The 26,721-nt window shown below is 36.5% G+C and overlaps 1 protein-coding gene across 3 annotated transcripts in view; it reads left to right on the forward strand.

Moving 5' to 3' along the window:
- ASCC3 (activating signal cointegrator 1 complex subunit 3) overlaps window positions 1-26,721 on the forward strand; it is a 288,767-nt gene that overhangs the window by 248,592 nt on the left and 13,454 nt on the right. For all 3 annotated transcript variants that reach the window (XM_074819458.1, XM_074819459.1, XM_074819460.1), the window contains one exon: window positions 17,708-17,932. In XM_074819458.1, the coding sequence (XP_074675559.1) occupies window positions 17,708-17,932 (225 nt within the window). The remainder of the gene's footprint in view (window positions 1-17,707; window positions 17,933-26,721) is intronic.

The raw sequence follows: 26,721 nt of genomic DNA on the forward strand, positions 1-26,721 counted from the left end.
TGCATGACACTGCCTAAACTAGTGATCAGCATACGGAAGATGAATGATGGAAGCAGAACCCAGTACTGTCTCTCATGTCAGGGCTCCTAATCCATTTAAACAGCTTGCATCCATGAAGCACAAAGGTAAATGGCAAATATTTATGTTGTAGACAAAACCTAGGACTCTACTGTTGGGCAGAGATTGTAAAATTTAAAATTCATTAATCTTGCTTTAAATCTTTCTGAATTTTTTTCTGGAAATATAGTCTTGGAAGTTATCCATTTACAGTCTTAAGAAGAATGAGACTAAAACTAAAATTGCTTAGTGGTCAAAATATGCCACGAGTCAATTTGAAAGATGAAAAGACATATGAATGCTGGATGCCATTATAGCTGACAATTTTTCCTTTTTATGCAGATGTTGATTTTCATAATTACTAGTGGAATTACTGTTCTGTCTTGCTGAAGGTGTAAATTGAAAGTTTTTTTTCAATCTGATGTAGTGTTGAAAAGAATTGCCGTTTCAACAGAGTTATTGCCAAGGATTTTTTTTCCCCTAAACACTGTGAATTAATGAGTTTTATAATTACGGCAGTTGCTTCACACCTCTATTGTTAACCAATGACATTACATCTGCCTTGCTCCACTGGTGCCCTCCTCCTTCTTATTGAAGCATTTAGCAGTTTTGGCAATGGGGAATTACATGGCATGGGGTAAGTAGTCTAATTAGGTATAAGTGAAAATCCTGAGGGAAAAGGATATTTAAAAAGTAATTTGAAGAATCTCTTAATGATGCTGGAACTGAAAGCTGTAGCTATAGTACAAAAAGGCCTGTTATCATTACAAAACATAATTATAATGGTGATTATTCTGCTGATCACTCATTTTTAAAGTTTTTCATTTTGGAACGTGTTATTTAAGAATAACTGTCCAAAACATTTCTCAGTGCAGTTGCAGGATTTTGTAGATGTGACATGTGGGTCTTTTTTGCATTTGCATTGTTTATAATCTTGCAAACTGTTAGACATTTAGAAGTTGTCTGATGTATATAAGGAAGGCAGAAGTATACAACTGTAACAAAGAAAATACTGATGTTGTGGGTTTGAAATGGGATATATACAGGTTTTTACCAAATTGTCAATGTGTAACTTCAAAAGGAGCAAAAGTGTGTTTAAAACAAAACCAGGAAAAAAGCAAAATTGCATTCAAGAATTCAGAAATTTATTATAGTATTAAAGGTAAGGGATTTTGTGTTCCAGATTGATATTTTGCCATGCTGTGTTCAGGATTCAGGTTTATTTGCCAATTAATTATCAATGAATCTTTGCAACTCACATGAAAAAGTAATTGGAGTCATCCTGTTTTTACTGCTGATGGGTCTCTCAAAAAAGTCACTTGACAGCAAGATTTGTTTCCATTTAGTAGTCAAGACCATTCATAGTCTTCTCCAGTATCTTCTTTTCTCTGTTTTTATCTTTTCATTTGATCATCTGCTAGCATTGTGCAAGACCACATGATTTTTTTTCAGTATCGTTTGGGGATTGAAGTATCCATAACATGAAAAGAAACACGGCACGTGGGAACAGCCCTGCAGTCATGTTGGAAGTATAAAGTAATAAGTGATACAAATAGGTGGGGTACAATCCCCTCATGCTTTCCCTTCTCATTTCAGTAAATCTGTACTCGAGATGTTTAATCTGTCTTGGGTTTGCAGTTAGCAGGCAAAGTTCAGATTCAGTTACTTTTGTAACTGACTTGTGCTAGTGGACCTATAATTTTTCTGAGAAAAAATGTTTGATGCTTTTCCGTAGAGCTTTCTTTAAAACCTTCCTAACCGTGCTTCAGACAGCAGTAATCCAAATGAGCTTAATCACTGTTGAGTTATGGTGCTTCTTGCATTAAATATTATTGATGAAAAGGTGTTCATGAATTATTACTGACAGGCTGGCTTTCCCTGAGGTACCTAAAGACGGTTTCCTTTTATTCTGAAAGTTAGGTGCAGAGATTAGAACAGAGGTCTGGTTAAAAAACAGTGAGAGATACTTTGGGGTAATTTTTGTCATTTTCTGTACTAAATCAGCAGTCACCACAAATATTTTTAAAAACAAATGTAGGTTTGTTGTACCTTGAGGAAAGGAGGTCTGTCTTGATGATGGATCAGGACTGTGATGACTAGATCCACTAGCTTATTGACTTTTGGTGATTTGTTACTACACCTATCTATTTAATATTATTATTTACAGAGCGTTCATTATATCTGCTCATACCAGAGAGTGAAGGGTTTTCAGCCCTTTTTTATCTGCATGTTGTCCCTCATTTCTTTGAATTCTACCTACAAGAGAGAACTAGTTGGTTTTCTTGTGCCTACTGCTGTCTTTCATGTAAACTGGTTATGAGAGATGTGTTTCTTTCTAACTGGGGAGCTTAGGGACAGAACAGCATGGTATCTGTGTTACACTGGGGCATACACATCCATCTTTCTGTGATATAAACGTGGACTTCTAAGTTTAGTATCCACATACCTCTTCCCTATATTTCTGTCTGATAATTGACATGGTTTTTTTACACTGGCTTGTATTAGATTAAGTATTTTGGAACTCAACAAAAATCTGGCGTTACTGGAGTAGCAGATTTGGAAGGCAGAAGGAGAAGGTTCATGAAACAGGAGCTCTCCATTCCAAATATATAGATAACAAAAGAGTAAAGTTATTAACACCTTATCTGTGCTTCATTACCTGTCAGGTATCTGTACTATGAGATTCTAGGTAACTCAGTTAACCTATAGCTTTATTTTCTGTTCATCATCATTGGCACATCCTATTCTAACCAGGGAAATATGCGAGTCTGTGAATATTTACACTCTCAATCTAAAATAATTTTATTTCCTTAGCAGGATTCTATCTTAAAGCTGTTTGTTCAGTCTCCCATGAAAGGGCCACAAAGGTTTTTGACTCAGTGATAAACCATCTTTTCCACTGATCTCGTTAGATGCCAGGGAAGGAGGAATTAATAAGTTACAAAAATATTTACCAAGAAAAAGCTTATGTGAGCTGTTTTCTTTAATATTTTCTCTGCAAGCCATAGCAGAAACATTGCTTTTGTTTTTATAAATGTATTATATTAAAGTAGTTTTCTGTCAGACATTTCAGAAAAAAATCAGATCACTCTTTCTAAGTAAGTAATTTTCTAGTTTTGACACTGTCCCACACAACATCCTCGTCTCTAAATTGGAGAGACATGGATTTGACAGATGGACCACTTGGTGGATAAGGAATTAGCTCAATGGTCACACTCAAAGAGTTGTGGTCAAGGGCTCAATGTCCAAGTGGAGACCAGTGATGAGTGGCGTTCCTCAGGAGTTGGTATTGGGACCGGCGCTGTTTAACATCTTTGTTGGTGACATGGACAGTGGGATTGAGTGCACCCTCAGTAAATTTGCTGATGACACCAAGCTGTGTGGTGCTGTCGACACACTGGAGGGAAGGGGTGCCATCCAGAGGGACCTGGACAGGCTGGAGAGGTGGGCCCGTGCAAACCTCATGAAGTCCAACAAGGCCAAGTGCAAGGTCCTGCACATGGGTTGAGGCAATCCCAAGCACAAATACAGGCTGGGCAATGAGTGGATTGAGAGCAGCCCTGCAGAGAAGGACTTGGGAGTACTAGTGGACGGAAAACCAACTACGAGCCAGCAATGTGCACTCACAGTCCAGAAAGCCAACCATATCCTGGGCTGCATCAAGAAAAGTGTGGCCAGCAGGTCAAGGGAGGTGATTCTCCCCCTCTACTCTGCTCTGGTGAGACCCCGCCTGGAGTCCTGTGTCCAGCTCTGGGGCCCCCAATGTAAGAAAGACATGGACCTGCTTGAGTGGGTCCAGAGGAGGCCACAAAGATGATCGGGGGCTGGAGCACCTCCCTTATGAGGACAGGCTGAGAGAGTTGGGGCTGTTGAGCCTGGAGAAGAGAAGGCTCTGGGGAGACCTTATAGTGGCCTTTCAGTGCATAAAGGGGGCCTACAGGAAAGATGGGAAGGGACTCTTTTTCAGGGGGTGTAGGGATAGGATGAGGGTAATGGTTTTAAACTGAAAGAGGGTAGATTTAAATTAGATAGAAGGAAGAAATTCTTTACTGTGAGGGTGGTGAGACACTGGAACAGGTTGCCCAGAGAAGCTGGGGATTCCCCCTCCATGGAAGTGTTCAAGGCCAGGTTGGATGAGGCTTTGAGCAACCTGGTCTAGTGGAAGGTGTCCCTGCCCATGGCAGGGGGGTTGGAACTAGATGATTTTTAAGATTCCTTCCAACCCAAACCATTCTATGAAATTTACATTTAATTTAGAAGGAAATAAAGGTGCTACTGTGGTTTTCTTCAAGGCATAAAAGTACAGCAAGACTGTATTAATTCTGTTATTCTTTTTACATATGGCATTTCAGTGTCAAGAATAGAAATACTTTATTACATAAACTTTATATCAAATGAAAAGCAATTATGTTACATGCTAACCTTTAAAGAATTTACATATTTCATTTCACATATATTGTCTTTGCATTCTCAACAATGTGAACGTGACTGCTGTGGCCACTCTACAAATAGAAACACGTTTTATGCACGTTTTAGTGACCCTTTATAATAGGAGAAAACTGTTACCTCTTACCATTAAATCTTTTCTTCACAATAAATCCATACCTAGGACTGTTCAATGCATAAATTTCATCCTAAACACGGGCCTTTCCAGGATCATTTACTTAACTTTTATACAGTTTATATTCTCTGGATTTTAATATTTTAAGACATTTGTGCTTCAGTTCCCACTTGGAACATCTAGATAGTATCACAGTGTGTTTAATAAAATAGTTTAAATTTGAAAATTGTATTTGTCTTCATGAAAATAAAGCAAAATGCTACACTGAATTTTAATAGCATCCATATTTCATCATTTATATCCAGTATATTCAAAATATCTTGTACTTAGCAGAAAGAGTACTTACACACATGAATACTCACACATTAAATTTGTCTTGATTTTTCTCTAGTCCCAGTAGAGGGAGCAGTTTTGAACGTTGCTGTAGTACTTGCATATAGTGATTTTTTTTCTAACATCATGACACAATAGTTTCTTATTTTTCTTTTTCCAAATGATTGTTTGATTTTTAGTTTGAAAGCATCATATGTTGCCTGCCTTTCCAAAAAAGCACAATCAGTTGGTAAATCAGATGACAATGCCCGCTACTGACAGCTAACTGAACATGGCATAAGCCTTTCATTTTTATGGCATCAAAAAGAAAGAATTACATTCAAAACCAGAAAATACAAAACCTTCCCATCTCCAATACACATGACTTTCTAATCTCCAATTAACAGATCTTCTTTTTTTTCCCTCCAACCTTCTTACTCAACTTCTGTCATTACTTGCCAGTTTATAAAAAACGGAATCAATACTCAGGAAATTGAAAATAAAACCTACTTTAAAGTTGAAGTTAAAGGTTTCTGACATACTACCATGAGGTAGACCGTAAGACAAGAACTGTTATCTTGGAAATAATACATTATCTTTAATTTCTTTCTTTTTTCTTTTTCTTTTTTAATTTGTTTTGATTGCAGTGCAGCATCCAATGGAAAAACCTGTGAAAGTGTATATAGCTGTGGAAGTGGAATCCAGTAGCCTCAGGCTATATCCCCATTTCAAACAGCTGCTTTAGTAACTGTTTCTGTCAGAAAAATGAAGAAATAAAGTCCTTTAACAGGAGCTATAGATGCAGTTATAGCAGCAAAACACTCATGTATACCGATGAAACTATTCTGATGAGCCAGAAAGCTATTACACTTGTATCTGCTAGGGTCGATAGGAGTACTGTCCTGGTCTTGTACTTCCAAATGTGAACATTGGCTGCCATCTGTGGCAAATCAGTGCTTGTCCTTGGTATATATGCTAGAAGCAAGTTCAGCGATAGCAAGCTTGGTTTAGCTGACTGCTTAAAGCTGCAGGCAATTCAACCACACACCATTTATTTATTTTTTATTTAAGCACAAAAGTCTTTTACTTACCACTTGACAGTTAGAATCATCATTATGCAAGTTTTCAAGCTATGCATAGTCGTGTACGTGCAGCCAGTACTTTGCAAAGTATTCATATTGAAAATGAAATGTCTTTTTTTCAGCGGTCATGTCATATGGATCTGTTTTCAAATATACAATATATTTGTTGAAATAATGTTTGTGTCTGTTGAAACGAAACTAAAGTTCTAAATGGCATCTTTATTAAGGTAAAGCAGAACATTTTGTAATAGGCAATGCTGCTGTGCTAAATGGCTGTGGGTTCTCATGCCCCAGGTACTCCAGGAGGCAGTCTTACAAGCTCCATGTGCCTTTAGCAAGTCAGTAGAAGTTCAACCTACTTTGTGCCTCCCAATATGCAATTAAAGATCAACAGGCAAATTTAGGCCCTCTGCAGCCTGCAGTTCTTTTGTCTTCACTGATTTCTAGTTATTGCCTTTGCTTTTTATAGAATTATCCTATTGTACTATGAATTATAGCAGTTACAATTATATTGCTGATGAATTTGTTTTCACAGAATTCAGTTCACTTAGTGACACCAACTCAGCCTTACTGACTGCTGTTTAAAGGCACACAAATGTTTTTCTCTGTCAGCAAAAAAGTTATTGCTCAGACTTGTAAAACTGTTAAGAAAGAAGATGGCATTTTGTAGCTTGTTCTCTGATTGGAACACAAATTTTAGGATAAGGATTGGTTTGGCTGAAATAATTGCATCATACAGGATTGGTATCCAGCATATATTGTTCCTTTAGCATAGTAGTTTTTAAAAAAAAAAGGACATAAGAGGATTACTGATCAATCCTTAATGAAGTATCTGACACTTGTATTTTCCTATTTACATTTAGATTCTTTCTTTGTCTCATTCTTTTTTTTTTTTTTCCTGATGGAACCTGGCTAGCTTCAGAAGGTTGAATTTTATTTTAAATGTTGATGTTATGTATTATCACAGATTAACTTTTAAGAAATCAGCCTCTCCTATTATTTGCCTAGTATTTACAAGGTGCTTTATTTCACAGTTACATAGGTAGTAGCTCATGCTACCTATAATGTTAAAAGAAATTACAGAATGATTTTTACTACCAAAAGGCCAAAACTTTTCTCAGCATTTGAAAAAGTTAATATATATATTTGTAAATTTGGTATAGCATAGTAAACTTGCTTTTAGAGAACAAACAGTTGCAAATTTTCTTCACCTCTGCAGCTTAATGAATGTGGGCTAGGCATCTGGCAAAATGTTGGAATTGTGGTATGTGGAAACTGTCAAATTATGCACTTTTCTAAGTAATTTTATGTGGGATGATGCTCGAATACAGCTTTCCTTAATTTATAGTAGATCACCATATTTCTGTGGAAGGGTCAAATCAGACATCACCAATTTGATTGGGTTGCCCACATGCCTACTTCCCACTGCCTTTCCTTTCTGTCTTCCAGTGGAAAAGACTAGCAAGCCAGCAGAGATTATTCAAACTACTAGTTTTCAGAAAGATGAAATATCTCAAGTCTATTCCTCTCACCTCAGAGGGTGAGAAAGGGAGTAAAATCCCTCTCACAACAGGTCTCTTAAATCCTTCTCCTGTCAAGGTGAAGGCATGGTACTATGTTTGCTTATATTTATTTAGTGTGTGTATGCATGTCTACTTACAAAATATTTCTAGGTACAGCTGATGCATACAATATTAAGAAATTTTATCTTAAACATTAAATAATTGAATGCACAATATTCTGTAGGTTAATGAGATGAATTCCAACTATTTTATCATTTACCTAAGGCAGCAAGCAAATGTGAACATGAGGTGTAAATAATAAATTTTTTTTTATATGATTGTCTTAATATTTACTATATGCAGTCATATAAGATGCTAATTTTTAATACTTCTTTAGCTATAAGAATGCGTGTTTGCTGTCTCTTGATTCACACAGAACAGATGGATGCTTGACTGCCTGCTAATCCACAGCTGGAATGGTTTCAGCGGTTTCCACGTTGCTGGGTTAGAGTGGCTTTTCTAGTGGACTGAGAGGGCAGCAAGAGAGGGATATCATTATTCATCAGTATCCCAGTGGGATCGCTGCCAGCAGAGATTAATTTTTTCTGTTATGCTTGTAAAACAAGCTCAGGTGGAGTCTCTAATCCTCAGGGCACGGGTGGCAGATCAAGGAAGATGCTACAAAGCTAGTTAATTTTCAGATTCTAGGGGAAACAGAAGCTCTGTTAGATGTATAAATACATGATTGCAAATTTAAGTAGCTCAAATCCAAATGGGATCTTCCTAGACATCTGGTACTGAAAATCTCTGTTTTCTTTGTCTGTTAAAAGAAGTTCTTAAAACTTTACACGAGAGGCAAAATATCTGCAACTCCCTTAATCATCAGTTATCTTTCCATTTTAGTTTTGTTTTTGTTAATGAATGCCTTTATTTACAGGTAGAAAAAGACATGGTGTAAATCTGTGTAGGAACACTGAGTTTACAGTATTCTTACAAATTTGTGTGCAATGAACATCACCAAGGAAAATTATCACTTGCCATCCAAAAAGGGTTAGATCTGCCCTAGTAATGTATGGTATGTCCTATTCAGGTAATAGGCTGTTTTGTTATCAAGTGTGGTACAAGGGCATTTTTGCCATGTCAGTCACTGTATCAGACCTCTGGTCATTCATGACAGAAGTGTTGACAGAACTTCTTCAAATCAAGCATACCAAAATACTGACAGATTGTCTATTTGTTTAACAGACTTTTTACTGACTTTTTGGTTTCCTCAGTGATTATCCCTCTTCCCCACCCTTGTAATTATCAGCATCTTCCATCTCTGCACTACCTTGTAGCTCTTGAGTTCTTTGAAACTTTGGGTCAGATACATAGTTACATCTACATAGTTATGCAGAAATGAGGGGAGATGTGTCAGTTTTTATCAGCAGGGAACTACCCTTACTGAAATTTACTTGTAGCAGCTGTCACTTCCTCTTACAGTTGTGTTTGTTTATTATTATATAAAGTATTTTCATTTAAAAGTGCTCAGAGTGAGACCAGTAGCATTGGCTTGCTGAAAAGACATTGTGCGTGTAGGCACCTTCCAAGTTTCCCATACATTTCTGCCAATTCATATTGTTCTTCTATTATTCTGGGCTTGAGCCTCTCTTGAACAGAGGCTGCTAGTCATTTCACCACATGATGACAGGTATTCACGCCTGTGAACTTTTTATTCCCTTTTGTCTCTGGTCACATAGTAGTCTAGATCCAGAATTTAATCCAGTACAAAAATGCGGCAGTGTGCATTTGTGGCTTCCCACTAGGGGAGCTGCCACAGGTCAGCAGATCTGAAATTCGGTTTTCAACACTCAGAGCTTTTACAGCTTGCCATTAACATATACAGTACGTACGGGCCCCATTTCACATAAAGAATTAGTAGTGCTTACGCCAGTCTCCATGCAGGGTAGCATTAACTTAATGCAGAGATCTATTAACTTTTTCCCTGGATCTGGGCTCTGCACTGGAAGATCCCAATGGAGGATCAAAGCCAAAGATGGAAAATGACTGATCATTTTCCCAGGGAAAGCTGTGTGCCAAGATTTGCTGTTACAATTTTTATTGCTATCATCATCTCAATCAGTAGTTGAGCCAGCTGATTCAGCCAAGCTCAACTTCAAAATGTGGACAAAGGTCCAAATGGAACTGATGTAGATTTCTCATGACAGTCAGCTTTTGAATGTATACTCAGAGAAATTTTCCCAGTTTTGTGTTAGCACATTACTGAGTTCATGCACTGAAAAGCTTTTCTGTATTAGTGCAATACAATTAATTTCAGTACAGCCAAAACCAGTTGGTTTGAAATCTTTCCTACAATGTGACTTGAGATTACTGGGGAAGAAAGTTGTGGGTCACTGCCCCATCTAGGTATTAAGATTCTTAAAAATGGGGTGATGATAATGCATTCAGAATGTGCAGGTTCAAAGCATTCTCATGAAAAGTAATAGGAAAAGTCAGGCATCTTGGAGAGGTGAAAATCTCAAATATACCATTACCAGTGATAAAATGTAATAATTCTCTCACATCACTATAATTCACTTTATAAATGGAATTTATGCCATTCCATTTATATTTATTTGCTATGGTCAAAGTAACTTTTTCTAGGTGAATAATGTGCATGCAATACCAGTTTCAGATGTTTGCTCTTATTTTTGTCCTACTTTAGTCTTCTTTTGGATTTCTTTTCTTTAAACTGTGCAAGTGTTACAGGCTTACTTACAATCAATAATTTAGCTTAAAAACCTGAGAGTGAACTAAAGCCACCTCTGTGAAAGTTGTACAGGCTTTTTATTAGGACTGGCCAAAAAAGTAGCACTGAATTATGATTGTGATCTTAAACGTTATGAAATATGGATTGTGACACTTAAGACTTAAAATCATGAATTCATATCTCATTTTAATATGTTTTAGTAAAGTATGCAATTTAAAAAGGAAATTCTGAAACAGAATGTTTCTATGTTTTTTACCATTTGGTAAACCAATGATTGTATTATCTATTACTGTATCTTCCTGTACACTGAAACCTAGCTTCTCTGATATGCTTAGGAAACTTTAGAAAAAAAAGGGAAACCAACTTTCATGTTAGTATAGAAGTCCTAAGAACTTTTTTCCCATGTCAAATTATTGTTATTTTATATAATCCTCCCTCTCACATGTGCTACATGCTTCCATTTTCTTTTAGCAACTCCATACTGAAGCAGAGGTCTGTAATTTAACTTTGTACTTCAGAAGTTCCCAGATTTGCCAGGTCACTCTCTGCTACTGGTAGCTAATATTGCTGACCTCCTATTGCTCTGTGCGCAGTGGCAAAGGTCTTTCAGACTCCTGACCTCTGGCCATCAGGAATGTCATCAGTAGTTTGTAGTTTGGATGTTTTAAGTAAGAGGTGAACTTGTGAAATCTAAACCCTTCAGGGTGTTTTTAAGTGATCACTCAACTGTTTCATTACCCTAGCTTGTACTTTTTATGATGTCTGTGATTGTAAAATTTGTGGTGTTTATCATATGCAGCTATTTAAAAGCAAAAATCAAACACTTGTCTGTTTAAAGTAAGAAGTCTGAGAATAGAATTATGTATGATTTCTTTGATCACTAACATGAGAACTTTGTTATAATTGTGAGAACTTTTATGTGCTTATACACTATGTTTGTTGTTCCCATTACTGAAATGTGCCCATTTTAATCCTGAAAGACAGTTATAAATTAATTTTTTTAAAGTAATAGATTTACGTAATTGCATGTTGATGGGTTTTACAACTTCATCTCTTCAACTTCGCATGCTCAACTGGAAATTTCCAGTGCCCACTCTGGTTAAGTCTTAAATCTAGAGACAGAGCCCAGGGTAGCCCAGCCTTACTATTTTGCTCCTACCTAGGTAATTGGGTTAATTTTACAATTTGGATTCTTTTTTTTTTTTTTTTTTTTGACACATATGTTTTATCTGTAAACATGCATTAACCACTAATTACATAATAAATAAAAAAGTTAGTATTTGTTTCAAAAAGATACTGAGCAGCCCTTATCCCTTGGATGTTGCTCTCAATCCTACGCGTATCTGTTTTCCTCCTGTCATTTTTCCAAAAGCAGAGAGAGTACTCCAACGGAGTACCAGAGAAGTGGCAAGATCATTTTCCCGTTCCCAAGCTGGAGTGGAGAGTGAGGGTAGGCAGAGTCCCCAGTGGGAGGCACCAATGCCAGAGAGAGAGTCCCCTTTCCACAGCCAAGGCCAGCTGTGGCCCAGGGGCCGTGGCTCAGGCTCCTCTGTGCCCTGTGGTGCAGGGGCTGGAACAGGACTTTGCTTTCCGCCTCTCCTCCCTGCCAGCCACCGACCTTGGAAGGAAGAGATGAGAAAGCCTCCATGGGAAAGGAACTGCAGGGTTGGCTCTAACATGCTGGATGCCATTTGATTGCACTGACGCACACACGTGCAGTTGACAGGAAAAGATGTTATGTGGTATATGAAGGCAAGAAGCTTACTTAGAAATGGTCTCTGTGATGAATTACAGTATCATGTAGTACATATATTCCAGTATTGCCTGATAATTTTTGTTTACTTCTTTTGTATCATGTTAGCCACTCTTCAAAATCTGTACAGAACTTCAGCCTGCTCTGTTGCTTAGCAGAGCCTGACAGGCTGCCCTAAAAATCTGGAATGTCACTTCTGCAAAGTTTGTCTTAAAAGTATATTTTTACATGTGTCAAACAGAGTGACGAAGCTCTTTGTGTGAGGGTCTGCTGTCTAAAAGTGGGCTTCCCATCTAAATATCCCTGTGTTATGTAGCAGCTTCAATAAGCTAGTAGAAATTACTTTTATTTTCTTTTTGTCTATAATATGAATCTTGAAAACATGGATCATTTTTGTTCTTAAAACTTGTAACTACTAATTTATGTTTATAACTGTCTTTAACTGGGATATTTTCCTAGACCTTTTATATCTAAGAGTAAAAAACCACCCAGACATTTTAAACTTTGAAAGTTTGAATTATGTTCCATAAAACTGAAACCAAAGCATATATATTTATAGGCTACCAATAAACTCCTTAAAGTAGGAGTTTATAATGGAATCACTATCACAGATACAATTTTCAAGCAGTAATCTAGCAAGTACTTCTCCAGTTCCATTTTTTTCGATCTACTTTACTTTCTGGTATGAGCTGAAAAACAATTTTTAAGTATGTGGTCAGTTTGGCCTTTTTTCTTTTTTCCTTTTTTTGTTTTAAGCACATGTTTTCTCACATTTATTCATTTTCTGAATATAAATGTAAGCTTGTGTTCCAGCTGCCTGCCAGGATACATCTGTGTAATTTTAATGTCTTTTGTTATAAATCAAACTCACACTTGAAAATTTGACAATAAAATATAGTATAAATATGTTGGTTATTTTAAATAATTTTCATAATATATACTTGTGTCATTATTGTGTCACATAATATGGTCTTCTTGGGAAGACCATGGGCAAAGAAAGATTAACTTGGGATCTTTAGTTAAGCAATTTTTTTATTTCCCTAATAATAGAGTTAACAGGGTCAAATGAGACTTTTGTGAGCACATGAATGGAGATATATTTATGTATATATAAAAAGAGAAATCATTTCAAATGTTTTTAAGTACAGAAGTTGTCCTCAAAGAAAAATTTAGAATTTGTGAATCTATTACCAGACATTATTATCCAGTTACCTAGCTACTCACAAACTATCAGTGCTTGTTATTTCTCTGTTTTGACCATGCTACTTTTCTCTGTCCTCTACTAAGGGTGTCCCATAGGTATCACCCAAGTGAGGACAGTTAGAGACTGCTTTAAAGACTGGAGTCCAGCTACTTCCTATAATACACTGTAGCACTGTGTGCAAGTGACAGGTCAGGATGTTGCACTAAAATACTCTGTAGTGCTTTGTACAGTGGAACAAAAGACAAAAGCCAATTATATCATAATATTATTGTTGAGCTTATATTTTCCTATCCAGTTACTTAAAGATCAAAATACGCTGTTTTCACTTGGAAAAATAAATTGCATATTGGCATACCTTTGAACTTCTGATAGCAGAGAACTAAAATGTACTTCATGACATATTAGTGTTAATTGCAGAACAGCTGTAAAAAAAACCCCTCATTTATTTATTGCAGCTTATTCTTTATTTTCATTCTATGCACAAATGAATGATTTTTGCAGTCCTTCAGTATGTAGTCAGACTACCAGAAGTTCTAATTTAAACCAAGGTTCAGGTGAGGAGGAGGTGATTACTGTATTAGCTAGAAATGATCCTCATCTTTTCTCCTTTTTTATTATTCTGGTAGTTACTTTTAGTAGTAGTTTACTGCAAGACTTCTTAATACTTTAGCTTAACAACTGTTACTTTTGGTATCAAATTTTCTAGGAATGCTTTTCCCTTGTTTCTTTCTACCTCAAAAACTTGAAAGAGAGCAAAACGTGTTGCAAGGTTACTAAAGTTGAAAATATGGTGTGTTTGGGTTCACTGTATCTATATAAAGAAAAGGAACATGCAGGCAGTCAGACAGTTCTAAGGTAGTTTCTATAACAGCATTGCTAAAGAAAAGACTACTGGTTCAACTCTGGAATGTACGAAACTATTTTTGGTTTGTTTTAGACCCTCATTGTTACAAATTAATCAACTGCTCTTTAAAGTCTAGAACTCATTAACTTTATAAGTTTTACTGTTCCCATGACTGAACTTAACTTAAAATATTCAAGTTTACTTGCTCACCTTGATTCCATTTCTGTCTATGGACCACAAGTGCCCTCTTCTCTCTTGTAGACAGATGGCAAGATGTAGTTACTTGAGATTTAAAATATCTCAAAAGGTTTACATGTGGTATAAGTTTATAGTTCAACTCTCACTATAAATCAGTAATTTCAGCCAAACTTACACATTTTGTGGGTAGAAAGAAAATCTGATTTTTTTTCCTTAACCCTATGGACACAGCAAAGCATAGTACTCACCATGTTGGATGCCTTATTTAAATTTTAGTTCAGTCTGACTCCTCAAATGCCTCATAGTACCAGAAAAATGCAAATGATGTATTTTAAAATGGGATGAATTGTTTACTTTTAGAACAGTTCTAACAATTTAAATAAAGGGTGATGATAAGCTGCATATCTGGAACATGATGTTGCAGACCGGACTCTTAAGATGATTCCCTGGCTGGTGTTATGGAGGAAACAGAATTCAATTATCAGAATAGCCCTTTGGCCTTGTAAAATGTAACTATCGAGTTTATGCAGGTCTATGTGTGACATTTCTTACTGGCAAAGCAGGTTACTGTCTCCTGTATGACCCTGCATCGCATACAGGTTGAAATGTAGGTCTGAGAGGACTTTTACAGCCTCGAAATGATGCAGCAGTCTCTAATGCCCAAAAGAAGACATTACTGGGAAAGTCCATCACAGACCTATAGAAAAGAGAGATGTGACATGACTACCAAATGCATGATCGCAGAACCCATCGCTAAAATTCCTAGTTATCTCTTGGTATACTCCGAGTTATGCTTAACTCTGTAGGTGCTTGTAAGTATATTATATGCACATGGGCTGCAATATTCCTGATTTAACAGAAGAAAAATGGAAAGTGAGAAATGCACAGCAGTGCTTTGTGGTTTAGCAAATAAAGTTTGTATTAAGTTTCTTGACTTCAGAATAAAGATTAATGATTGATACGTAATTTAATCTGTTTCCTCACCCATGGAAGAACGGTATTCAGATACAATGTACTAAAATAATATATATTATATATTGTGTGGAATAGTTGAAGCTATAGCCTTTGCAGAACAGATTGAGATTCACATTGAAAAGTAAAACTAAGATGAAGAAATATTGAGTGAACAGCAGGGCCCATTTGAGGTGATTACAAAGGATGTTTCTTTATTCTGTCTTTTCTTGTGCAACCTGAAAACAGTAGCAGGGGGTTACAAGCAGAGTTCATCACAGAGTTGTCAATCACTGTCATTTAACATTTTGCAATGGAAGATGTCTTTATTCAAGGACAGCTGGGCAAATCAGAGAAACAGATTTGCAGTTAGTAGTCTGTCCAGCCTACACTAAGCAAACAAGGACAGGGCAGACATACTGGCCTCTCACATAAAAATATAATGGACTCTGCTGACCTCAGTGCCCTCCATTCAGCTTCATTCTCAGTTGTATAAAAGCTTCACTACCCATTCTCAATTTCCTTTAATTACCTACATGATGCAGATAAGAAAATGAACCTCACTTACTTACAGTGAATGATCACAAACAGGAAATTAAGTAGGCAAGTTGTTTAAAATAAGAGGAGTGTTTTGGAGGTAAATAAAACATGTGCTGGGGAAGAATTAGGGAAAATGCATTTTCAGGAGTACCAATTGGTCTGGAGTGACTTGACTGATCCTTCTTCTTTCTGCTACTTTAAACTGCAAAGCAAAACTAAGTAAAAAATCTCCTTGGTAAATATTCTTTAAAATATCTTTGAAGGAGAAGCCAGTTAAATAAAAAGAGTGAAGCAAACATGCAGCCTTCTATAGGGCTTAAAAAGATTGTGACCTTAGGTTCAGAGAATAAATGACCACAGTTTTCACAAGAGATCTAGCAGAGACATCCAGGATTAAGCAGCAGTTGTCTTTAGTCAGTCTTCACTTCTAATCTGCAGTCAAGATATTAAATAAATTAATGACATTCTGATTTTCTTTCCAAATCTTAAATTGTCTAATACTTGCCTTTCCTTTTACATTCATATCACAGTTTAGGTGTCATTTCATTGCGCCATTAAAGAAAATAGAAAATTTTGTGCTGTCAGTTTTCAAGTAGGTGAAAAACAGCTGTATAACTGGTTTTAGGAATTGTCAAAAAAGGTTCTATGTGTTAGGATATTAATGAGTGGATATGGTACTTTGCAAGTCAATTAGGTAGTTCTATTAGGTGTTCTAAAATTGCCATTTTTCTTTACCTCACTCTGCACTGGTTACTGTTGTGAATATTTCATTAATATGGATTTTCAGGAAGTCTGACTGGAGATTGAAGACTAAAATGCATAATACCGAATCTATAGTTTAAGAGGAATATAAAACCCTGAACACTTTAATTTAATGGTCTCTGTTAAGCCCATAGCTCAGAAGACATTGCCCTTCAGGCTACCCAAATGACTTTTTATTTTATGACAAAAGAAATACACTCTCTTAAATTACAGATGGAAAAGATATCACATATTGTAAAACTCTTACTTCACTTACAAGTTGTATACTTTAGAAAGATCATTCTCATTCTAAATAATATGTACACATACACACAGAAGATGATTTTATGGAGAAAAAAAAATTACCAATTAAGTCACAGAACTGACTCTTCAGCCTGAATTATAGTTCTTAGGATGCTTCTGTTGAATTTTTTTTCTTTCAGAGACAGTGGATTTCCCTAGCAGGAGAACAGACATCTCTGCTCTGGCTACTACAGTCATACTTGTTCCTCTCAGCCCCAAGGATGTGGCTACTCATAACTACATTTAGATTACCTGTTAGTGTGCAGCAGCTCTTTGCAACAGTGAGAAAGTCCTTAGACAGTTTTCATTTTGACATGAATGGTATTCCTCCCAGCCTGGAGCACAGAGGATACTTTTCAGCACCTACTTAAAATTTTGTTCTTTGCTTTGATCACTGATCATCTGTTGCTTAGACACTGACTGCTCAAAATATTGAAAATATATTTTAAAAGAACCTTGCCAGAGCTATTTCAAACCCACTGCATTGTGAATACAAAGAGAAAAGTAGAAACCCTGAAAACTGAAAATGTGATTTATTGACTTCTTTATAGTTGGCCTTACAATGTTTTTGTGAGCCAACCAGGGTAGGATATCTGTAGCAGGTCATCTCAAATACTGAGTCCATCCAATTAATGTATTTACATCACTGGTTTTATTTTCTTCTCTAATGTTAAAATCAGCTATGTGAAAAAATTTTAAAACCTATAATTGTGTGAATTTTTGTGAATATTTTACTAGCTATTGTTTTCCCACACATGTGATTTTGATAAATAAGTATGCTTTCTAAACACTAAAACGCTGCTATTTTAACAATGAAACCTAACTGTAGTAACTTAAATGTCTCAGTAAGGAATAATAATTATTCTGCAGTTAATTACAATGGTTAATTTTCTTTTTTTTTTTTTTAAAGAATGCTGATGAGTACACAGATCTGCCTGTGAGACACAATGAAGATCAGATGAACAGTGAACTGGCAAAACATCTTCCAATTGAAGTCAATCCCCATTCATTTGACAGTTCACACACAAAAACACACCTCCTACTGCAAGCCCACTTCAGTCATGCCATGCTGCCTTGTCCAGACTATGCAACTGATACAAAGACAGTGCTGGACCAAGCAATTAGAATATGTCAGGTATAGTAATTCAATATTTAAATCTTGTTGGTTTACTATTTATTGTTAGTGTGTTGTGATATTTTGAATATGGAAAAATCTGAAGATTTCTTGCAATCTTGTGGAGAACTGGTACCACACAGTATGATACCATTTGGTATAGGGAGGAACTAGATGTCCATAAAGATGCCCACTTTAGAGAACTGGAGGTAAACAAACTTACGAAAAAAGACTGTAGTACTCTGGTTGGAGACATCTGTTGCCATAGGGCTCACCTCTTCTTTCACATGCAACAGCTTTCTATCTCTGTATCGTGGAATGTTGTACATAAGTCATTCCTGCATGGGTGTGCTCCCTGCAGATTGTTATGCTGACCCCCAAGAACCTGTCTCCCGTGGGTACTTTTATTTTTATAGCACCCAAAAGTGCTGTAGTCACTGCCAAGCATAAATAAAACATGTTTTGAAATGTGATTCAGGAGAAGATAGAGGTTTTTCTCTAGCTTGTGAAAAGATAGGTCTTCTATTTCCCAGTTATCACAGAGTCAAAGAATACACTTTAAAACACAGATTTTAAGCTCAATCTGGAGGCTTGCGACTTTTGCAGTTGTACTGCAGCTGCAACCCACAGAAACTAAACTGACCATGGAGAGTACTGGTAACAAGTGATCACATGCACAGCTGCACACCTCAAAAGAATTTTAAAGCAGCAATTTGAGTTTGGAATAGAGTGCTGCCATATCTGAAAAGTACAGTTACAGCAGGAAGGGTGAGCTCTAGATGACACAGAGAGCAGCATCCCCTCTGATTCTGCTGGAAAGGAATAATATTCTCTTTAGCCAAACTGGACAAGTACTCAATCACAGGTTCTTGAAAATCATGTAGCCTTCAACAAACTATTCTTTTTATCTTCCTTGGTTCAGTATCTGTGAAATAGGGACAGTAATTCTTTCTTCCTACAGTTTTTGTTTGCTCAGATTTTAATATCCTCAGTGATCTACATGTCAACTATCAGAATGAGGCTTTGCTCTTGTTTGGAGCCCGTTGGCAATATGGTAACTGCAAACATCATTGTGTCAAGCCTACCAGTTTGTAAAACCACTCTATGAGAAATTATTAATCCATACTCTAGACAGACAAAATACCATGAGCAATTCAGTGTCCGGTGATTTGGGTGAGTCTCAACCTTACACTAGCAAAAACTGCAAGCTTGTAATACTAATAACAAACCAAGCAAAACTAAAATTAAGAAAAGGAAAGTAAGAAGCAAATAACATCACAGATGTTATTGCTGTGCAGTCTTAAACTTGGCAACCAGCAGTTCTTGAATGCAAGTCTACTCCAAATATTTCAAATCAATAAAATCATGGTGCTGAAAGCTTCCATGTATGAACAGTTATTATTCGTAATACTCAGTTATTAAGAGAAAACATCACTTACTCAGGTGAGAAAGTTTGCCTTTGTTTCAAAGAAATCACATACTTAAAGTTCATTTAGACATTTGTGGAATTAGCGTTTAGGGGGGTGATTACATATTTGGAAAAAAATATAAAATAAAGATTCTTTTCAGTAATTATTTTGCTCAATATTTATCCTGCTTTGCTAAGAAATGTATTTTTTTTAATCCAGTTACTGCATAATAGGTATTTCAGAAACAGTAATTACTCAGAAGAAAAAACCCTAAAATACTCAGCAGTTTCTTTAAACTGAAGTAAAGTTCAGAAAAATACCATTCTGTACTGTGCCTTGGCACTCCAGCCTTCAGTTAACTACTACATAATGTTACATATACAGTCATCTTAAAAAACAAAGTTCCTCTTTAAAAAAAAAAAAAAAAGAAAAAAAGAAGAAAAAACATGCAGGCATTTTTGTATTTTGAAGTTGGCGCATGGTTTACATCTCTTGGGAGAATGTTTGTTCCATCTTATTAGTCACGCCTTCCAAACGGAGGTTAAAGTTCTCAGAATCTAAGCAATAGACAGGGTTACACTTTCAATACTGGTTGTTACCTTTTTCCTTAGCACTGACCTGCTGATGAACTCTGGGTCAACAGAGGTGGAAAAAGAGATGTTAGTTGTGAGAAAAGGAACTGAACCATAGAAGGATCCATTGATAAACATATTCAGTGGGTGATGTTCTCTGTGTGTGTGAAGATGTGTGAAGATGTGCTCACGCACCACCAAATGTAAAATTCAGCAGTGAGATAGGAATTGGGTTTTGAGTTATCTTAAGTTTTGTTTATTTATTTACAAAGTACTTTAGCTGTTAAGGTTGTATAGCTAATCTTCAAATTGTGACCTAAACATAAACATATTTTTGCTGGCGGGTATGTGAATGACACTTTCCATTTCAGCACTGCTTTTCTGTTACAAGAAAGCAAGATCTTTCAAAGAGCTTTTGCAAGTGGTTGTATCTCAGTGTGTACAGCAGGCCTCCATCCCAGGTCCCCTGCAGAGCAGATTTGCTACCTCTAACCATGATATGTAAGCAACCTCTTTCCATTGCAGACTATTAAAACTTCTCCTCTTTTCTGTGCTGTTTTTCACCTGAATCAGCCTTCTCTCCCATGGTTCCTTTCACATCCCACCCACTGTGTCTTCCCTTCCATTCCTCCAATGTCCTCTGGGCCTTTTTCATCGCTAGTGGCTTTAGGCTGAGTAGTGTTAATGGTCAGTCAGAAAACTGTGTTAACAGCATCAGATAGGTAAATGTAGCTGATGGATTTCAGGTAAGATTCTACTCTCTTCTGATAAAAAAAAATCATGCAACCGCTCTTAAATTAATTTTCCGGAGATGTCTTAGAAGTTTTGGTTTAATGTTAGAATTCTGTTCATTCATACTCATGATGAAAGATAGAAGTCATAAGCATTTAACAGAATTTGAGGAGTCGTGGTGCTGGTTTAATAGAGGAATGTAATTGTTAACACAGAAAATGGAAGAAATATATACTGTTACTGTTTTCCAATAGTTAGCATTTGTTAACTCTAGATGGAGTTCATTACAGCAAGATATAGTATCTATATACCCAGGATGAAATACAGAATTCTTTCCCTTTTACTGCAGAAATACGGGGAATAGCAATATGTAACCTTCTGGAAGGTGAGTGCCTATCTGCTCCCACACCCATCTCTGTAATGAATGGCCACTGAGGCATTGACTAGACTGAAAGAATGTCCCTGCTCTACATTGAAAAGCTCAAGTCAAAAACTAACAAGTTTGTTATCAGTGACAGGCTCTCATAGATAAAGCACAGAAGGTTCCCATGGCTCAGAAAATCTGCCATGACTTCCTATGTGACCTTGGCCAAGTCATTTAGTTTTTATTTGCCTTTGTTACGTTTAATACAACTACAGTAGACTGCATATTCTCTTCAAGCCTAGCACTCTGCATTATTTTTACTGAGAAGACAGAGATGGTGCTGAGCACTCCAGTAGCTGCTCAAAAATCAAACACTTCTTCACTTCTTGCAGAAGAACATCGAAGAATAAAAATTAATTTAATTATTTGTCTAATATTTTTATAGAATATATTACTGTAAAGACAATACCCTACCTTTTTTCACATCTCTGATTTAAAAATATGTGAAACAGACTAAATCTAATCTCTTTTTTACTTCTTCTGTCAAGCCTTATATTTTGTGACTGTGTATTCAGCGATCAGTTCTTACTCTGCTGTTCTAAGACTATCGCCTATATTTGCATTAATAGAAATGGATAATTGAGGCAGTAATACTGTTGGTCTCAGATTCAGCAGGGCAGTCTCTTCTTGGAAATAATGTGACAGTTGCTGGCTTTGAATTGGGATTGGCCACAAGCCTCCACTTGTAGTATAATCGTTGATAAAATATTTTAATATTGCCAGGAGTAGAACTGTCATGGAGCTCAGCCTTAACCTTTGAGAAGTGTTTACCTATGGATGTGTTAAACTCATCTCAGTAGGGTAGCTGTGCACTGAGAGAAGATGGACATGAAGTCAGATTCCAAACTGCAGAATAAAGACTAGTTTGCATGGGAAACATGCACATCCCTGAAACAAGGACCTTGTAATGCTATCACTGATGGCCTGCCTTTCCCCATCATGTTCCAGAGAATCTAATTTTGACAGGAAAGAAAAAAGTCTTTCCTTAGCTGGACGGTGATGTGCGTATCACCACTTTACCCATTCTAAAATAGTTAAAGTAAATAAGTTGTTTCTAGTCATTTAAATAGAAGCTTTTGCTACAGTTCTGCTTATGAGAATCATCTTTGTGGTACATGTTCAGAGTCATCAAATATTGCACAAATATGCTGCCCAATTCAGCTGTCTTTTAAGAGCTAGCTTACGTACGAAATGCTTTCGCTACTAAACTGCAGACTGTTCTGGCTGATGGTGGGAGCTGTATCTACTGCTTCTCACACAAAAGGTACTTTCTGACCATATCAGCAGAGCTGCAAACAGCAGAGGTGCCCGAGCTGCAGTTCCTGGACTAAAAGAATGAATGTCCCTCAGCTCTGGACTTCCCATCTTCCCCATACCTCCTCAGTTCGTAACAGCCACTAAACTATTGACTTGGGGAGCTGTATCCCTTGGATCATTTGTTTTCCTGACTATGACGAAATGGAGAAGTTCTTACAGACCCTAAGTGTGGTTTGAGCTCAGATGTTGTCTGCTGTTAGTGCAGGTGTGCAGATTACTGGCTGCAAGGTGGCAGGAGTTACAGGAATGGCCTGTTTTACAGTTGTGTATGTAAGATTTGTCCAGAAGTGCCCAGGGAAAGAGATAATTGCTTTGTTTAATGGGTGCATTGGCCACTATAAATAAATGTGCAGCTTTATTGAAGGAAGGGAAGAGAATCAAATTAACTTGAGAATGCAGAGGATTATTCAGAAACGAGTGAAGAGCAGAGGCCATATCTCTTTAGCTACTACACATATTCTTTGTGCATGCGGTAATATTCCAGCGACAGCACCACGTTTGCAATTTTACTTAAACACTGGCTGCTTTCATGGTTGGATGGCTATCATTCCTCATTAGGAGGGTGGAAACAATAGAATAATCAAAAAACCTGTAGCGCATGTACTGAACAGTAATGCTCATTTATAGATCCTAACCAGCAGTGGGTAGCTTTGTAGTGAGAGTACCTGGACATGTTGGGGTGCAATTACTTGCTGCCTGTTTGCAGTTTATAGGTATATATGTGGGAGAAGGGAGGGGTACCTTTGTGGCAGTGGTGTTGGGGTTTTTGCTTGCTATGGATAATTGGTGAACTGGCGTATGGAAGCATCTTGGTGACAGTTTAATGATGATTTGGTGCTGCTTATGTATAATCCCTCCCCCACCCATAACAAACCTTTTCCCAGTTGGGGCTGGAGGAAATGAGTAATGCTTAACCCATTTGTGTGATCAATTCACTTAAGCAGCTACTGTGAAATGTTAATCACAACTTTAATTTGTACTGCATTAGCATTTTGATTAACTTGTAGGCTTGCTAGCACACTTGAAGCACTTTTACTCATAGTTACAGCTCGGAAATGACTTTTTGATTAATTAAGTTTGTTAGACAGCAGCTGAGCTTCCTGAATGCTAACCTTATGGGGCTAAAAGTTCAGGAGAAAGTTACTGGGAATAACTGTTGCTGTTGAAAAGGATTCTTGTGAATGCACTCAAAAATTTTTAATTATTGACAAAACATTACATTGCTACTTTGAAACTGACTTTAAACTCTAAAGAGGGCAGATTTATTATGAGAAAGATGCTGTATATTTTTCATGGGTTTGGTAGATTTGTGTAAGATTTGGAACAAGTGCCATCTTTAAGACATTGTTTATGTTAGGAAACTGGGATTTCTTGCAAGAGGTTTTTATCAAAAACATTTTATTCTATTTACAGTTCACAGCATAGTAGAAAATATCATTTTATTAATTAATAATTTAAAAATACATTGGATATTGGGGCTCAACAAGTTTTGAACATGTTGGGTTATGCCCTACCAAGTTTACATTGCTGGTATCACATTCCACAACTGCTTTTATCTCTGAAATACTATCCAAAAAATAAGTCAGTAAGAATCCAAGGGTTGCACTCCACTAAATGTAGACAGTAAGTGATTTGTCCTTTCCCTGGTTCTGATTGTACTAATAATGTTACTATGGAGGCTAAAGGATGAATACAAGGATAGGAATCTTACAAAGCAGCTAGGAAGGTCGTAATTTGCATACATCAGTGAGACCTTTATGATGATGGGAGAATGAAGAGTCAGTCTCTCGTAGGGGGTAGCAGAGCATATGGAGGAGGGAGCTGAATATGCTTGTAAAAAAAAGTGAAGGGAAGGGGATGCAGAGGGCAGTATAAAAGGAGTGCCTCCTGAATAGGATTAATTATATCTTATTCACTATATCTCTGATAAAGTACAAGGGGCGGGGGTGATTTGTAGGCTGAAACTATACAGCTGTATGAGTCTGATTTAATTGATCTGAAAGAACTCCTCTCCCCAGATTAATACATTTCTAAAAAGTAATCTTGGACTAGATCTCTGAAGTGCAAAGGTTCTGTAGATACCTGTTTTACCAATATATAACACACAAAATGTAGTAACCTTAAAACCCTCTGTAAGACTTCTTCAAATAAATTCCAACTTTTCAAGCCAGTCGTTTTTTCTGGGGTATATAATTGAAGCATCATAATCATGATTTATAGAAAAACATGAAACTTACAGTACATGGCATGCTTTAACATCTGGAAAAATATTTTCCTTGTATTAGAATGATCTCAAGTCACATGTGGATCATAATATAATATTACATATTGGAAGGCGTCCTACATTTGAAGCATGTGCAAAAAAGATTTATTATTATTCTGAATTCGTAGTTTTCAGGAAAATGGGTAAAATGCATACACTTTTGCATACTATTGTCTATAAATATTTGTCATATAAACTCTGTAGTCCTAAACAGCTGTAATTAGGCACCATTCTAATTATTTTAATAGATCTATGGATTTAAACTCATATTTCTAACTGAAGTCTAGTCTCAGACAACAGAACTTATATTAGCACATAGCGAAGACAAGAGTGAGGATATTTTGATTATTTCATACTGGAATACTATACACAATAAATTCAGGTACAAAACTCAACCAGCCTTAACCAAGCTTTTTGATGTAACTATGCAATAACAGTTTGAAGTGTTTTAGTCTTACACAGTTTATTTCTTTTAAATACCTGTTTCCTTCCTCAAAGCAGCACTGCAGAATAAGACTTCTATTTATTTGGCTGGGAATGTGTTGGATTTACATTACATAAATTTTCGAGTCTAAGGTGAATGTCATTCTGCATAGAGGGCTGTATACATTAGTGTACCAACATTCAATTTCCCGAATGAAGGCGCTCAAGGAAGCATCATAGTCTGTGAAGCACTGATACAAAAAATAAATCTTTTAAGAGTGGATAAAGTTGAGCCATGTAACTCACCCTGAGTACTCCTGAAGTTTCACCCCCATCCACCAAGTCATTACCACCAATGGCATTACTGTATGCAGTCGACTCTTAGCTGAGTAATCACAGATGTGAAACAGCTGGAATGGCACTTCTTACATTACCTTAGCCTCCTTAGCTAGCCTCTGCATCCAGAGCAGTTATCATTGTTCATTTAACTTCATTGCCATTTTTCTTAAATATAAATTAGCCACAAAATATTGACATTTATATTTACAATGTTTACAATTACATTTATATTTACAGTATTTAAGTAGAAATATTCAGTATATTCAGAGTTATTTGACAGGTGGCTTCAAACAGAAGAAGAAATTACTCCAAGCAGTATGCCATCTCTGTTAATGAGATGCAAGCTGTTTCGTTTTAACACTTCAATAACTTATCTTAAAGAAAAAAACTATTTAAGTCACTTGAGTAGATCAGAAATCCTGCTAGTTGTGCAGTCTCTGTTCCCCTGGCACCTACCCAGTTGTACAAGAGTGATCAAGAATATTTTGGCTTTCAAATGAAGGATGTGAAAGTAATACCAAAAACAGTGTTAAAACTTTGAAAAAATTTCTAAAATAAAAGATTTTGCAATCAGGATATTTCAGTTGCTCGAGAAATCTCCTAAATGGGTAGGTGGTGAGAGGGGTGGATATGTTCATTATGGAACAATTTAGTATCTGTTATTTTGAGTACATATTCAGAGTTCTTAAAAACACCAGAGAAAAGCAATGTTTTGCTATCAGTGTGTTTTGCTATCAATGTTTTGCTATCAGTGAGTGTGCTACACACTCACCTCTTCCCACATCCTGCCTCCATCTTTGCTTCCCCTCAAGCTAGGGAATTATAAACCATAAATTCAAAGCATCAGTAGTAACTTTGGCTAAAAAGAGACAGACTGATAAATCTCAACTTCATTTTAGACCAGAAGGGTACAATTTGATCAGTTTAAATAATTCAGTACTTAAGGACAATCAACCACTGCTCCTGAAAATAAGATGATTGAAACCTGGTAATAGATGCTGATGAGGGTTTTGTATTAATGCACTCCTGGAATGAAGAAAGAAATAGCAAGATTTTGATCCAAACATTTTGACATTCAGTTCTAAAGATCATCAAAATGAAAATATTTGCTGTACCTAACAGGTATAGCTACATCAATCAGTTATTGAGCATCAGCCTTTTTGTCCTACCCTTGCCATGGTTTATAGCTTGTTGCTTGTCTTGTTGGTACAAGCAAGTATATTTTTGATAATGACAGACAGAATGTTAAAGGATGTGTCACTAATTGCTATTATTACTTTGTGGTTGTCCAAGTATGACACTTAAAAGGCTTAAAAGCTAACACCTGATTC

The sequence above is a fragment of the Strix aluco genome, chromosome 3, assembly GCF_031877795.1.
Source record: "Strix aluco isolate bStrAlu1 chromosome 3, bStrAlu1.hap1, whole genome shotgun sequence".
NCBI lineage: Eukaryota > Metazoa > Chordata > Aves > Strigiformes > Strigidae > Strix > Strix aluco.